This window comes from Podarcis tiliguerta (assembly GCF_965153285.1).
Source record: "Podarcis tiliguerta genome assembly, chromosome: 7".
In the NCBI taxonomy this organism is placed as follows: Eukaryota; Metazoa; Chordata; class Lepidosauria; order Squamata; family Lacertidae; genus Podarcis; species Podarcis tiliguerta.
The window spans coordinates 6,300,200-6,316,368 of NC_139540.1; the positions used below are offsets into that span (position 1 = coordinate 6,300,200).

A 16,169-nucleotide genomic window follows, 5' to 3' on the forward strand; every position below is an offset into this window, starting at 1 on the left:
AGATAGGACCAGGGACACGGGTGGCGCTGTGGGTTAAACTACAGAGTCTAGGACTTGCTGATCAGAAGGTGGGCAGTTCGAATCCCCGCGGCAGGGTGAGCTCCCGTTGCTCGGTCCCTGCTCCTGCCAACCTAGCAGTTAGAAAGCACGTCAAAGTGCATGTAGATAAATAGGTACCACTCTAGCGGGAAGGTAAACAGCGTTTCTGTGCACTGCTCTGGTGGCTTAGTCATGCTGGCCACATGACCCGGAAGCTGTACGCCGGCTCCCTCGGCCAATAAAGCGAGATGAGCGCCGCAACCCCAGAGTCGGTCACGACTGGATCTAATGGTCAGGGGTCCCTTTACCTTTATAGATAGGACCTTAGTTTTTTCTGCCTACTGGGAGGTATTTTTTAAAAAAACAATAAAAAAAACTACTATTCCCATGCACCCTAACGGGAAGCAGTGCATTAAGAATGAGGCCTTTAAATCTTTTCTTGACAATAGAGAGCCACTCCCTGCTCCTGATCTCCAACCTTGCACTTCAAAATCAGCTGCTTGAGGGGGAGTTGACTGCTGGACACCAAACTCACTACAAGCTGCGTTCTGGACATGGCTTGTATTGTTAGAATTTCAAAACTGGGGGAGTTTGATTTCTGCCCTCCTGTAGTTCCAAAATTGGAGCCCCATCCACACTCCAGCTGCTTCTCCACAATCTCCTGAAAAGTAAAGGGTTGGGTGGATCTCATTCTAGAGGTACCACTTATGCTTCTGTAATGGTACAGGCTTGCATGTGAGTAATTCAGGAAGTGGGTGCACAGACTTCATTCCTTCCCAGAAAACTCCCAAAAAAAACCCGCTTCCGTGGACACAACTTTGATAACTAGATAAAAAATGGCCAGTGTTGGCAGTCTCCAAGGCACCTGGCATATAAGGAGGTGTCCTTGTTTCCATGTGGCCAATTTGAAACCTGAAAATACAGAAATCTCACGTACGTTGCATCATTATGCAAACCCAAGTGAACAGCAGGTGGCAGTTTCCACTGCCAAGCCTGTTTGGAGCAGTAGTCATTCGCCCGAATGGTCACGCAGGGTGTGTTCCCGTTGCTGGGTCACCCTCCAGATACAAAAGATACGCCCTGAGCCAACTCTGCAATTAACCTGTGCAATTGAAACACTCCCCTTGCCAGAGCTGAGCAGCTTTCCACGAGAAGAGGGCGCAGTCGGACGATAAGGAGATCGCTTCCTTTGATTAGGATCTCGGTGGACAGGAGCCAAACCACCTTTCCTCCCCCTCTGCTCGTGAGCATCGTGTCAGTTTGCGCGCCTGTGCAGAGTTCGTTCCTCTTGTACGTGCTCACACGGGGGCAGTGGGAAAATAGGGCAAGTAGCCCCATGCCCCTTGAGACCCTGCAAAGTGTTGGTTCAAAGTGTTGGTGCTGACCTTGAAAGCCCTAAACGGCCTCAACCCAGTATACCTGAAGGAGCGTCTTCACCCCCATCATTCAGCCCGGACACTGAGGTCCAGCGCTGAGGGCCTTCTGGCAGTTCCCCCCTGTGAGAAGTGAGGTTGCAGGGAACCAGGCAGAGGGCCTTCTCGGTAGTGGCACCCGCCCTGTGGAAGGCCGTCCCACCAGATGTCAAAGAGAACAACTACCAGACTTTTAGAAGACATCTGAAGGCAGCCCTGTTTAGGGAAGCTTTTAATGTTTGATGTATTACGGTAATTTAATATTTTGTTGGAAGCTGCCCAGAGTGGCTGGGGAAGCCCAGCCAGATGGGCAGGGTATAAATAGTAAGTTGTTGTTGTTGTTGTTGTTGTTTATATGCAGCTGTCCCATGCGGGTATCGAACCTGCAACCTGGGCATTATCAGCACCATGCTCTGACCAACTGAGCTACCCAGGAGAAGAAGCTTCCTTGTGCTAGCTGGAAACTTTGGCCTTAAAAGTCGGACTCTCTGCAGTCCTTTTTCTCCATCCAAGATGGTTCTCATGCAAGATCCCTGTCCCTGCAGACCTTATCACGAAAGGAATATTGAATGTGCCGTGCGACCGAGACTCGTGCTAGCAATTTCCTGTGAACAGCCAACTCCTCAGGTCCCACTATTGTTGCCCAGTCAGTCGTTGGGGCTTTTTTTGTGTGCTATGTGTCTGGAGGGGGGAAGAACAAACAAAACTTATTTACTGTAGGCCCGTGTCCTGTTTGTTTGTAGCTGGCTGGGAAATGCCATTTTTCCAGAGTCTCAGCAGGAGCAGCGGCCGCAAACAAACGAAATTGTTTTCTATTGATTTGTGTGGGCACGTCACAGCTTTGTGCAAAAGGCAGGTTGTTCTTTTTTTAAAAAAAAGTTACAATCAACTTTGCTTATCAGGGGTGCTTTTTGGGTGACCTGTTTTCCCAGACTGTTTTGCAGCACTTCCTCAATAACTTCCAGGAGAGGTGTATCATTCCCACCCGCTCCGGAGGTCAACAGAAACAAATGGGGGGGGGGAGATAAGCATTACTCAGGCTAGTCCCTGATAATGAGCGCTGCCAAATCATTTCGTTCCCTTTTCCAGTTATCCCATTGGAATAAGCATGGCAGAAGAGAGCTGCTGGGATGCGGTTCTTTCAGTTATAGAATCATAGAATTGTTGGGAAGGGACCCTGAGGGTTATCTACTCCAACCCCTAGCAATGCAGGAATATTTTGCCCAATGTGGGGCTGGAGCCCACAGCCCTGAGATTGAGTCTTATGCTCCACCGACTGAGCTATCAAGGGCCTGTAGGTTGTTTTAGTAGGAGTGTGTTTGCCAACCCCACCCTCCCCAGCTTCCCATCATGTCCGCTGAGCGTGCTCAGTCCTCACGGGGCTGTTTTAGGTGGGCTCCCATTTTACAGTCCCCCTCCCTAAGTTATTTTATACTTCTGGGAAAATTTGCAGGTCCCCCCCTGCAAACTAGCTGATTCCTCTCCACTCTGCGGGCACAGGGCCATTCTTGATGCCTTGTTGGCATCCGTCTGTCTTGAGAGACAATGGAGTGCGCCTCCAGGGGTGAAGTCAAACCGCTGCATTAGCTGCGCCAAGCTGACCTCCTCAGGATGCAAACCTGGGCAGTGTGGATGGAGGTCTTGGGCTGCCCAGAGGACAAGACCCCCCTCTTGGCCTTGCTGTTGTGGCCCAAAGGAAAGCGGAGAAATACATTTGGCACCAGCTTGACGGCAGGATTTGCGTACAAGGCGCCGTCCAGCTGTCTTGGGGACTCCACTCCAGATCTGTGCAGGGTTTACTCCTTAGCCTTTTCTACTCCTAAAGATGTCCCGCGAAGCAGCGGAGGTTTAGCATCAGAGTTTTCTTCCTCCTAGATAGGCAACCTTCCCAGCCGTCCTTCCCTTCCCTCTACAGCACATGTAGAAACCACTTTCTTGGCCATGGGACCCACTATTGGTCTCTTCCGCTCAGTGTGCTGGAGCTAGTCTTTGCATGCAAAGGAAATCCCTAACTCACAGAGGGTATGAGACCTAGTGACTACCCTCACCTGGTTTAGCCAGCCAGTCACAGCTGTTCCTGGGGTGTGGCTGCTGTCACATGCTGGCATCTTCTAGGAGCCACAGGTGAGAGGTGAGTGCAGGGTGGGGTCCAAAGGTGCACAAACTACCCCAGAAGGAGCACAGTATGTTCCCCATTATAGGTGCTACCCACTCCCCTAACACCCCATACTCTTGCTGTATAAAAGGTAAAGAGACCCCTGACCATTAGGTCCAGTCGTGACCGACTCTGGGGTTGCGGCGCTCATCTCGCTTTATTGACTAAGGGAGCCGGCATACAGCTTCTGGGTCATGTGGCCAGCATGACTAAGCCGCTTCTGGCGAACCAGAACAGCACACGGAAACACCGTTTACCTTCCCGCCAGAGCGGTACCTATCTATCTACTTGCACTTTGACGTGCTTTCGAACTGCTAGGTTGGCAGGAGCAGGGACCGAGCAACGGGAGATCACCCCGTCGCGGGGATTCGAACCACCGACCTTCTGATCGGAAAGCCCTAGGCTCTTTAGTTTAACCCACAGCGCCACCCGCGTCCCACCTCTTGCTGTATAAGCACAAGCAATTAGTGTACATATAACAAGGGGGATCTGCAACAGAATGTTGCAGTATGGGACACTTGTGTTTACTGTTCCAGTGTGTCAACCGTACTTTCCTTCCTACCCCCAAAATAGGGAGAGTGGTCATTTCTTGAGGGCGGCCAAAGTCCAGGGTGTTCCCAGATAGCGCTTTAAGAAGATCCATGTGGAACCCCCCGAGCCTTCAGGCGGGTTTAAGGCGCCAAGAGGCATGGCAAGCCCAAGTAACTCCTTGCCAAGACGCCTGATTTTAAATCACTGCAAGTAACACGGTGTGGGCGACGGGAAAACATGGTGTTCCCAGCCCTCCTTTGGCTTACGGTGCTTCAAAGCCCTGCGGCGCTCGGTCTCGAAAACAAGAGCATATTCCTCTCGGCAGCTGAAAGAACGTTTAGAGTGGGTTTTAATTTTGTGCTTGATCAGCTCGGATCAGATTAAGAGCCGCTCTACAAGCTAAGGGTGCGCTGAGTCCCTTTCTCTTAGTTGTCGATGGCGAATTCAGAGACAGAGCCCTCCTTTATGCTGCTGTACCTGGATCCAAATTCCTGGCTGTGTTTTGTTCCATGTCAGATGAGGCGATAGGGTCAGAAACAAGCAGCGTTTTCACAATGCTTAGCTCCTGAAATCCTCCTCCTCTCCCCCCCCCCCCTTTCTTTTTGCTGTGCTGCTTGACTGAGATCTGAGTTGTGCTTACGATGTACTAAAAAGGCTCCCCAAATCGGTTTTGTTTTCACTGCCTACGGGTTTGTTACGCTTGTATTTTGTCTCTGGCGCATTGCATGCCTTTCCTGGATTTAGACTTGGAAATGCATCCCCATAAAGGAGTTCCTTGCCCCTAGCCCAGATGTATTGCACTCAGCTGGTCTTGTGGGGTGCCACCAGCATTAATTCCTAAACAGCCCCCTAATAGGTTGTGCTGAATTAATAGAAGGCTGCTTAGTGGCTAGAGCACACCTGTCCCGTCCCCCCAGGGACATGGTATCAGCATCCGCCGAATTAATGTCCTTAGCCATGCGCCACTCATTTTCTATTCAGCCCCTGCTGGCAGCAAGGAAGTCTGCCATAGCTCTCTGCATCAGATGCAGTTAGATCACTTGGTCACTCCCGTACAGGGGTGCAGCAGCAGTGCCCTCCCTCAGAGGAAGCTGCCTGTTGCATCTCTGTAGGAGTCCCTGCTCCAGTCAAGGGACTTCCTTAGCTCTTGCAGAAAGGAGCACAGTTGATTGAGTCCTTAATCTTGCACTGTTTTGGGGGGTAGAAAGAAACCATGCTCCAGCTTTGATAAAGGATGTGCCTCGTCTATCAGAAGTGTGGGAAACCTCTGTACAAACTTGCCTGTTTTTGATAGTATAGTTAATGTTGTCTTCAGTGTTGATACTAAAGCTATAGGGGAGCCAGAACTGTTTCTGTGTTCACTTTGGGATTCTGCAACTAGAATGAATTAAACAAAGCAGGCAATGTGTATCCAGTTTTGAGTTTGGGAAGAATTGTTTGTTTTAAACTGAGCCTAGAGTGGTGGAAGGGACGCGGGTGGCGCTGTGGTCTAAACCACAGAGCCTAGGGCTTGCCGATCCGAAGGTTGGCGGTTTGAATCCCCGATAACGGGTGAGCTCCCGTTATTTGGTCCCAGCTCTTGCCCACCTAGCAGTTCGAAAGCACGTCAAAGTGCAAGTAGATAAATAGGTACCGCTCCTGCGGGAAGGTAAACGGCATTTCCGTGCGCTGCTCTGGTTCGCCAGAAGCGGCTTAGTCATGCTGGCCACATGACCCGGAAGCTGTCTGCGGACAAACGCCGGCTCCCTCGGCCTATAGAGCGAGATGAGCGCGCAACCCCAGAGTCATCCGCAACTGGACCTAATGGTCAGGGGTACCTTTAGGGTGGTGGAAAGAAAAGAGTGAACTGGAAACCGAGATGAAATGGGTGGTTTCTAGATTGTGGAAAGGTGTGTTGGACTTCTTGAGGGGTGGGGTGTTGGGAGAGAGAATGCAGTACCTGTGGGAGCCCATGAAATGGGCAAACTGGGATTGCCGCCTCTCTCATAACCGCTGCCTCAAAGACAACAGACGAGTCTCATTGCTTTCCATACACCTGTGAGCTTTCACTCTGGTGGCATCTAGAATCTTGCTCTTCTTTTTAAACAGAAACCCACAGTGCTCAGCAGGTACAGGGAACCTTTGACTTTCCGGGTGCTGCTGAACTACAACTCCCATCGGCTCCAGTTATGACGGCCAGTCGTCAGGGTTGATGGGAGGTGTAGTTTAGCAAACACCTGGCGGGCAACCGGTCTCCCTATACATGATACTCAGACCCATGCATACACTTCTAAATTCTCTGCTGTGTTGCACAATTGCAGCCATAATAAGTCTTTCGGTGAAAGCGTCGGACGGGTTTCTGCAGGTGGGTGCCTTTCCCTTGTTTATACGCCACACAGCGAACGTCCATCAACCTTAAAAAAATATTGTGTACTAGTCAGGTTTGTCCTTTCTTTCCTTCTGCCAGCTACAGTTTTGACAGGCTTATTAAAACAGGCTGTACCAATTTAGGAATGCAGACGTCAACAAGCCTGTTTAAAGGAGAGGTTTTCCAGTCAGCAAACAGCATAGCTGGTGAAATTGCTGTTGGCATAAAGCAGCACACCCAAAATATATCTTCTTCTTCTTTTTAATCCATCCCTCGTTGCCCCTTGTCTTGTTTCTATCCTCTGAGGTTGTAAATGCAAATTAAAATTAATCTTGGGATTATGATTATTATTGAGCCAGAAGCTCACACTACCATGTAGGAATTTGCAGCTTGCAAAAGCGAGATACAAATTTCACGAGTTAAATAAACCTAAATGCCGCCACCTTGTTTTGCTTGGCCTTGGCTTTCGGCGTCAGAATCTCAGCTACATCTTCTAAAAACAAGTTTCCACTCCTTATATTTAGGTTGAACATTAATTGGATTGTTTTAAAGGTAACCTTAGATGCATGTTAAATGTTTTCTGTTCAAACGCTACAGGGGTTTCTGGAAAGCCCGGCATATAACCTCACAAAGCAAGTCTGCAGGAAGATTAAGATCTGTCCGTGCTTTAAATAACAGCCCTTTTAGTCTCGCCTAAACAGCCGCATCAGCTTCTCAGAACACAGATTGCGTAATCCCGATGGCAAATACAGAGTAGTAACCTTAAATGCATGTTGATCGTGTTTGCAAGGTCAAATCCTAGGCACAGCCTGGCCATGTGTCTTTGGGAGGCGGATGTTTTTTACCGCAGTGGGGTTTTAAAGATTGGCCTTGGTTGCCCAGTTGCTAATTGGGGCCTCTCAGATGATTATTTGAAGTGGCGAATAAAAACATGGTTGTATATTTTGGTGGGGAATCCTTTTTTAAAGCAGCCTCTTCTGTCACGTTTTTCTGACACTGGCACCATCTACAGGCTCCAAGTTAGCATTACACGTACTAAATAATCTCTTCAATATACAGTGTTATCTTTTCCCAGATACTCCAAATCTGGCATTTCACAGCCAGTAAAACAGCAAACCCAGCATATAAATGTCTATTCGTTGGGCTTCATAAACGGCGGAGGAATCCACCGTCTTGTTGCTCTCTCCCTACTTAATGGAATAGTGAAAAATTAACAGGGGGCTGTTCCGCTCAGGTTTCGGCTTTCTTTGGCAGAGGGTTAAAGCATGCGGGTGGCGCTGTGGGTTAAACCACAAAGCCTAGGACTCGCCGATCAGAAGGTTGGCTGTTCGAATCCCCGCGACAGGATGAGCTCCCGTTGCTTGGTCCCTGCTCCTGCCAACCTAGCAGTTCGAAAGCACGTCAAAGTGCAAGTAGATAGATAGGTACCACTCCGGCAGGAAAGTAAACAGTGATTCTGTGCGCTGCTCTGGTTTGCCAGAAGTGGCTTAGTCATGCTGGCCACATGACCCGGAAGCTGTACGCTGGCTCCCTTGGCCAATAAAGCGAGATGAGCGCCGCAACCCTAGAGTCAGCCACAACTGGACCTAATGGTCAGGGGTCCCTTTACCTTTAAGATATGCTGTATTTGCAAATATGCAAGGGGAGTGTGAGTGGAGGCAAGCAGGTGGAAAACCCACTACCCCACATCCATAGAAACATAGGATGGGGCCTTACCCTTGGTCCATCTAGCTCCACTCTACACTGAGTGGCAGCCATTTTTCTGGGGTTTCATGCAGGAGTCTGTTCCCAGGCCTACCTGCAGAAACTGGGGGTTTAACCTGGAAGCTTCTACCTGCAAGGCAAATGCTCTACTGGCGCTCTGCCTCTTTAGGGAGAAGATTTATCAACACTGGGTGAACTATTTATAGTAAGAGTAATAAAAAAACGTTATTTAGGGGAATTGAATTGAATTCTAAATTATATTCCGGATACATGGGAGATTTCAAGGGGTCAAAAAAAATGGATGTACCACGCTATATTAGAAGCAAAAAAACTTGTTTTGATGAATTGGAAGAGCCGCAGAAAGATGCCATTGAGCACATGGATTGATAATATGGACAGATTAGCGGCATATGAACGAATTGCATGTCGATGCAAATTAAGAATGGATAAATATTAAGAAATCTGGAATGACTATTTACGCGATAAGGTGGATAGTGGGGGAAAGTGGGGGGAGGAGAGAGACGTGGGAAAATATTGTTAAAAGGGCGCAGTCATAGGTATATCAGTGTATTTGAATCCGAATTGTCAAATTGTGTTATTGTTATTATGGTTTTTGTTGTAGTGTCTTTTGCGGTTGTTATTTGTATCGAAAAAATGATTAAATAACTGAAATTTTATGATTCTAACTCTGCATTGGCGACGCTCACACAAGCGGCACCACAATGCTGTTAACCTCTTAGAACTCCTGATCCCTCAAAGATTATTTCTCTCAAAATGTTCCCCATCCTTAGCTGCTGCATTCCCTTGTTCCACTAAAGTTTAGTTATATTTATTTAGCACGGATTTCCACATTCGGTCCGTACGTTTACATCCTTATTTCCAAGTGGGGTCATGGGCGGGCTTTAGTCAGTGAAAACAAGCAAGACGTAAACTATGGTTTCATATCCTGGCTTGTTCACTACTTACAAACTGCAGTTCCCTGAGGCTGGATGCAACGGGGAACTGTGGTTTGCTTAAAAGCAGAAGCGGGTGCTTCTCATCTCCTTCTCGTGGACCCAAAAGGAGAGTGCAAGCCCAAGGGTCATTCAGCCATAATCTTGTAACAGGAAACCTTGCATCTGAACCAGGCCAGTGTTGGCTTGGTTGACTGCATTTCTTAAACCTACAACAGCATTGGCTAGCCTGGGGGTCCTGTGTTGAGTTGAAGATGTTTGCTTTCCAAAATGTAACCAATAACCCTCTTGAATTCTCTGTCTTTTAGGTCTTCCTGAACAGTACTACAGCCTCACTTGGTTCCTCAGCCCAATCCTGGGCTTGATCTTCACTCCTCTAATAGGTTCAGCTAGTGACCGCTGTACTCTCAGCTGGGGCCGCCGGCGGCCTTTTATCCTTGCCCTCTGCATTGGTGTCCTCTTTGGAGTTGCCCTTTTCCTGAACGGCTCCATTATAGGTAAATCAGGGGATATTCTTGCGTCACTGTGCTGTCTGTTCAAACAAGCAGCAAAGGACCGCACTCCGCAGCCAGCTAAAAAAGCATTAATTGCGGAGACGCTGTGGGATTTTGCTACCATGCACCTGAATTCTGTGACTGGAACAAGCTGCAGAAAGTAAAGTTGTCTTAATTTGCTTGGGTGGTATCCAGCATTAGTCCTACTTACTCAGGCTTGTTAATGTCAGTGCCTTTGCCTCTGTTTCTTCTCATCAAAAGCAACTGCCAGGCTTATCGTGATGGCTTGCGGTGGCAAAATCCTAGCAGGTCTGAAACGACTGCAGCTCTTGGCATGGGAAAACTGTAGGAACCTGTTCACAGGGAAATGTTTCCTGTTGTGCTCTGATTTCCCTTTAATGCATATCTGGCAAACATATCCTGTTTCCAGCATTATTTGAAAAGGGGGGGGGGGAAGAAGGACAAAAAGATCGTTTCGCTTTTTCTTGTTCTGTTCTTAGGCTGAGGGGGGGGAGAGAGGGGGGAGAACACGGCAAGATCTAAAAATTGTTTATCAAAAGACTAAAAGGGGGAAGAATAACTCTTTCCTTCATCCCCGTCATTGCTGTTAGAGCAACACTCTGGGGAAACAATAGAAGCTGGGAATTTACCTTCTTTGGGGATTCAGACTGAGGCGAACTCCGTTGGCGACTCTTCGCATTTGCTGGGTATTAGCCAAGGTGGTGCAGTGGTTAAGAGCGCAGGGCTAGGACCTGAGAGTTGTTGTTGTTTAGTCGTTTAGCCGTGTCCGACTCTTCGTGACCCCATGGACCAGAGCACACCAGGCCCTCCTGTCTTCCACTGCCTCCCGCAGTTTGGTCAGACTCATGCTGGTAGCTTCGAGAACACTTTCCAACCATCTCATCCTCTGTCGTCCCCTTCTCCTTGTGCCCTCCATCTTTCCCAACTTCAGGGTCTTTTCCAGGGAGTCTTCTCTTCTCATGAGGTGGCCAAAGTATTGGAGCCTCAGCTTCACGATCTGTCCTTCCAGTGAGCACTCAGGGCTGATTTCCTTCAGAATGGACATGTTTGATCTTCTCAAATCCCCATTCAGCCATGAAGCTCACTGGCTGCGCTTGAGCCAGTCACACACTCTAAGCCTAAATTAGTAGTAGTAGTATACCACCCGTCATTTGTAGATCTCAGGGTGGTTCGCAGGATAATAATGCAAGATAAAAACACAAATAACACAATAGAAACAATAACTAAACAAAACAGTACACACACCCCAGCTTGTTGTGAGGATAAAAGGGGGAGGTGGAAAACCCTGTACTGGAGCTCCTTCGAGGAAAAGCAGAATATAAAGAAGGCTGATCGCCGAAGAATTGATGCTTTTGAATTCTGGTGCTGGAGGAGACTCTTGAGAGTCCCATGGACTGCAAGAAGATCAAATGCATCCATTCTTAAGGAAATCAGCCCTGAGTGCTCACTGGAAGAACAGATCGTGAAGCTGAGGCTCCAATACTTTGGCCACCTCAGGAGAAGAAAAGACTCCAAGGAAAAGACACTGATGTTGGGAAAGATGGAGGGCACAAGGAGAAGGGGACGGCAGAGGACGAGGTGGTGGGACAGTGTTTTCGAAGCTACCAGCATGAGTTTGACCAAACTGCGGGAGGCAGTGGAAGACAGAAGGGCCTGGCGTGCTTTGATCTATGGGGTCATGAAGAGTCAGACACGACTAAACGACTAAACAACAACAACAATAAAAAAAATGGAAAACAATTAGTTTCCCCAGCTTCTGTGCCATTCTCTCATCCCAAGGACGGGAGCAGCATCAACTGTTCACACTTTGTAAAATAGGCTCCCAAAGCTTATGGAAAAGGAGTGTGTTGGAACTTACGAAGCTGTTCTCTGCAGGGAAAGGCTGTCTCTCTCTCTGCACTGATCTAGGGTCTTTCCCCGCCCTGCCCGGAGATGTCAGGTATTCCACCTTGCAGCTTCTGAATGCAGAGCTCACAGCCTCTCTCCCCTGCTTGACTGGAAGCACTTCCTCCCGCTCTGAACTTAGAAAGCCTGCAAGCTCTGATCTCTCTGAGGTGGTTCAGCCCATGAACACTCGATCTGCCCCACTAGAACATTCGGGTTTTGCCTGCAATTGAGGACAAGCGACACGTGTATTTTAAAAGCCCCCCTCGCCCCCCCCCAGCAAATGCTTCAAATCTTGGCAGCTCTGGGTTTTTTTAAAAGAGTACATTCCTCACTCTGTGGTGCGGCTGTAGCCAAGCACATTTCATTACTTCCTCCTTTTTCTGTTTGGGGTTGTATTTTTCCCCCCACCTCCCACAAGTTGCGTAATAAAATAACACCACCTTAACCTGGGCTGACCTTCTCGGCCAACTTTTGTCAGACAAGGGAAGAAGCAGGTAACCGAGAGCTCCCTAGGCAAAATAAAATTGTACTCATCAGAAACACATTGTGTCAATCCTAATAATAATAATAATAATTTATTATTTATATCCCGCCCATCTGGCTGGGCTTCCCGAGTCACTCTGGGCAGCTTCCAACAAAATATTAAAATACAGTAATGCATCAAACATTAAAAGCTTCCCTAAACAGGGCTGACTTAAGATGCCTTCTAAATGTCTGGTGGTAGTTGTTTTCCTTGACATCTGGTGGGAGGGCGTTCCACAGGGTGGGTGCATAGGTGTCAACGGTTCCCTTTTTTAAAGGGAAATTCCCTTATTCCGAATAGGATTCTTCGCAAGAAAAGGGAAAAGTTGTCAGCTATGGGTGGGTGCCACTACCGAGAAGGCCCTCTGCCTGGTTCTCTGTAACTTGGCTTCTCTCAGTGAGGTAACTGCCAGAAGGCCCTTGGCACTGGACCTCAGTGTCTGGGCAGAACGATGGGGGTGGAGACGCATTTTCAGATATACTGGGCCGAGGCAAAACAAGCCCTCAAACCAGCCCTGGTCTAACCCATGCCACAGGGTTGAAATGCCCAGCCAGAGCGGCCAAGGGATAATTCCAGCGGTTCGTCTTGGCAGCCGATCCGTTAAGGAGATCCGTTTGTTTCTTTGATAATAAAAAGGACTGTTATTTTGTTCTTGGGTCGGTTCTTTACGAGGTAAAGAAAAAGGGAGAGAGAGAAAACGCCCTCCTTGTTTTCTTTGCTCTTCTTTCCTGCCAGGCCTGGCCATTGGAGATGTCCCAGACAAGCAGCCCATCGGCATCGTTCTCACTGTGCTGGGGGTGGTGGTCTTGGATTTTTGCGCTGATGCGACGGAGGGGCCGATCCGGGCCTATCTGCTGGACGTGGTGGACAGCGAGGAACAGGACATGGCGCTCAACATCCACGCCTTCTCAGCTGGTATGTGATTCTGTCTGTTCTTTTCTGTAAAGAAACCTGCCCCAGCTTCTGTCCCAGGCATCTCTGGGTAGGGCTTGGGAATGTCTCCTGCCTGGAACTCCAAAAAGCTCCTGCCAGTCAGTGTGGGACAGTACAGTGCTAGACAGACTGTATAAGGCTGTGGGTCTGACTCTGTATAAGGCGACTTCCTACGTTCCTTAAATAATTTTATTTCAATTTATTCCATAGAAGAGCATACTTAAACTTCCAACACCGCTTCCCTTTTAAGATTGTACTCTGTTTCCCAAGGTGGCTCAGTTGAGATGACACCAAACCATGGTTAAGGAAAGTCAACTGTCACCAGAGTTCTTTGGGGGGAGTTGATCAGCCAGCAAAGCAGAGCAAAGAAGCTTTGGTTTGAAGGAAACTTGAGAGAAAAATGCTCCTGTATGGTTGGAAGTTCAAACCACACTTTGGTTTCCAAACCATGGTCAACCTGAAACCCTGGCTTGCCTTGATCGCTGAAATGACTGCTTTCGTCTCCATTCATTTGTCCGCAGCTGTGCCAGAAGCAAGGTCTGTCTGTTCGGCAAGCTGCAGTTCTCAGCTGAACTAAACAAATTAACTACATCATATTTATGGAGCTGGGGACGCGGGTGGCGCTGTGGGTTAAAGCCTCAGCGCCTAGGGCTTGCCGATCGAAACGTCGGCGGTTCGAATCCCCGCGGCGGGGTGCGCTCCCGTTGTTCGGTCCCAGCGTCTGCCAACCTAGCAGTTCGAAAGCACTTTCGGGTGCAAGTAGATAAATAGAGACCGCTTACTAGCGGGAAGGTAAACGGCGTTTCCGTGTGCTGCGCTGGCTTGCCAGATGCAGCTTGTCACGCTGGCCACGTGACCCGGAAGTGTCTCCGGATAGCAGTGGCCCCAGGCCTCTTAAGTGAGATGGGCGCACAACCCTAGAGTCCTCTTTTATGTAGCAGCCAGATAGGAGGCACTGCTGCCTCGCCCACTTGGGTGGTTCCCAGCCTTTTCACAAAGCCGCCAGCGCATAACTTTTGGCCCTTCTCTCCTTCCTTAGGTCTCGGAGGGGCCATTGGCTACATGCTGGGAGGCCTCGACTGGATGCAGACGTTCTTTGGGGTCATCTTCGTCTCCCAGGAGCAAGTCCTCTTCTTCTTTGCCGCCATCATCTTCTCCGTCTCCGTCGTCCTCCACCTTTGCAGCATTGAGGAGGAGCAATACAACCCCCAGCAGGACCGGATCGACGACGAGGCCGACACCCTTTCGAGCGTCAAGCTGAGCGGCAGCCTCCCTCCCCTGAGCCGCCTGAACGTCATCAGCGAGGAGGACCATTACAGGAGCTCCATGTACCGGGACGAGGTGCAGTCTGAGCAGGACCTCAACATGGACTTCCTGGACGTGGACATTGTCCGCAGCAAGAGCGACTCTGTCCTGCACATGCCGGACGCCACCTTGGAGATGGAATCGGAGCTGCTTTTCCTCCACGAAATCGAGCCTTCCATCTTCCAGGACTCCTCCTACCCCAACACCCCGCACAGCGCCAGCCAGGAGTACATGAAGTCCAAATTCAACCGGCTGTCTGCTTTCCTCAGGGAGAACGAGAAGGAGGAGGACATGTTGCTTGATAATCACTTGAACGAAGCCAAAGCCCCGAACAGCAACGGCTCCCTACCCAAAGACCTCCTGAACGGGCACGCGAGGATCGGCATGAAGCAGTCGAGCACCTCCAACTCCATGCGCAGGCGCAAGCACATGTTCTACCGCCAGCCTTCCCACACCTTCTCCTACTACGGCAAGATCGGCTCCCACCGCTACCGCTTCCGGCGGGCCAACGCCATCGTGCTGATCAAGTCCTCGCGGAGCATGAACGACATCTACGACATGCAGAAGAGGCAGCGGCAGAGGTGCCGGCACAGGAACCAGAGCGGAGCCACCAACTCCAGCGGCGACACCGAGAGCGAGGAAGGCGAGACCGAAACGACTGTCCGGCTCCTGTGGCTGTCCATGCTGAAGATGCCCCAGGAGCTCCTGCGCCTCTGCGTCTGCCACCTCTTGACCTGGTTCTCCATCATCGCCGAAGCCGTGTTCTACACCGACTTCATGGGGCAGGTCATTTTCAACGGCGACCCCAAGGTGAGTCGCAAAGCTGGCCTCTGCCACGTGTTCTGCTTACAGAGTCACTCCTCCGCTCCATAGATATTTAGAATCATAGAATCCTAGAGTTGGAAGAGACCACAAGGGCCATTGAGTCCAACCCCCTGCCAAGCAGGAAACACCATCAGAGCACTCCTGACAGATGGTTGTCAAGCCTCTGCTTAAAGACCTCCAAAGAAGGAGACTCCACCACACTCCTTGGCAGCAAATTCCACTGTCGAACAGCTCTTACTGTCAGGAAGTTCTTCCTAATGTTTAGGTGGAATCTTCTTTCTTGTAGTTTGGATCCATTGCTCCGTGTCCGCTTCTCTGGAGCAGCAGAAAACAACCTTTCTCCCTCCTCTAGGTGACATCCTTTTATATATTTGAACATGGCTATCATATCACCCCTTAACCTCCTCTTCTCCAGGCTAAACATGCCCAGCCCCCTTAGCCGTTCCTCATAAGGCATCGTTTCCAGGCCTTGGACCATTTTGGTTGCCCTCCTCTGGACACGTTCCAGTTTGTCAGTGTCCTTCTTGAACTGTGGTGCCCAGAACTAGCATCGCTCTGCAAATTAGCTGAGCCCAAGCAGAGGGTGCTGCAAAGAAATTTCCCAGGTTTGTCAGGGTCCCAGGTTTATTTCATCACCATTTGCCTTGGAATCTGGCGGGCAAGGACGTTTGAAGTTTGGTTCTTTGTGGCCTAAAACTATATTGCTTTATGGCCGATTTGGTTTCGGTTTCACTCCTTTTATCGTTCTGAGTTTCTCGAGAATCTTTCTTTGAAACATGGGTTGAAAATAAGCCAGATGAATAAGCGAAAGTGTAAATCCTGGCCCAATTGCACTGGCTGCCAATTAGTGTCCAGGCCCAATTCAAAGTTCTGGTTTTGACCCGTAAAGCCTTAAGTGCTTCAGGACCAGAATTCCTCAAGGACCGCCTCTCCCTATAGGAACCAGCCTGGACCCTGCAATTATCTTCTGAGGCCCTTCTTTGTGTGCCTCTTCCACAAGAGGTTCAGAGGCCAGCGACACGAGAGTAGACCTTTTCTGC

The 16,169-nt window shown here is 49.4% G+C and overlaps 1 protein-coding gene across 5 annotated transcripts in view; it reads left to right on the forward strand.

Annotated features, from left to right (window-relative positions):
• SLC45A4 (solute carrier family 45 member 4) overlaps positions 1-16,169 on the forward strand; it is a 111,759-nt gene that overhangs the window by 85,334 nt on the left and 10,256 nt on the right. For all 5 annotated transcript variants that reach the window (XM_083450543.1, XM_083450542.1, XM_083450546.1 and 2 more), the window contains 3 exons: positions 9,450-9,638; positions 12,802-12,981; positions 14,039-15,114. In XM_083450543.1, the coding sequence (XP_083306669.1) occupies positions 9,450-9,638; positions 12,802-12,981; positions 14,039-15,114 (1,445 nt within the window). The remainder of the gene's footprint in view (positions 1-9,449; positions 9,639-12,801; positions 12,982-14,038; positions 15,115-16,169) is intronic.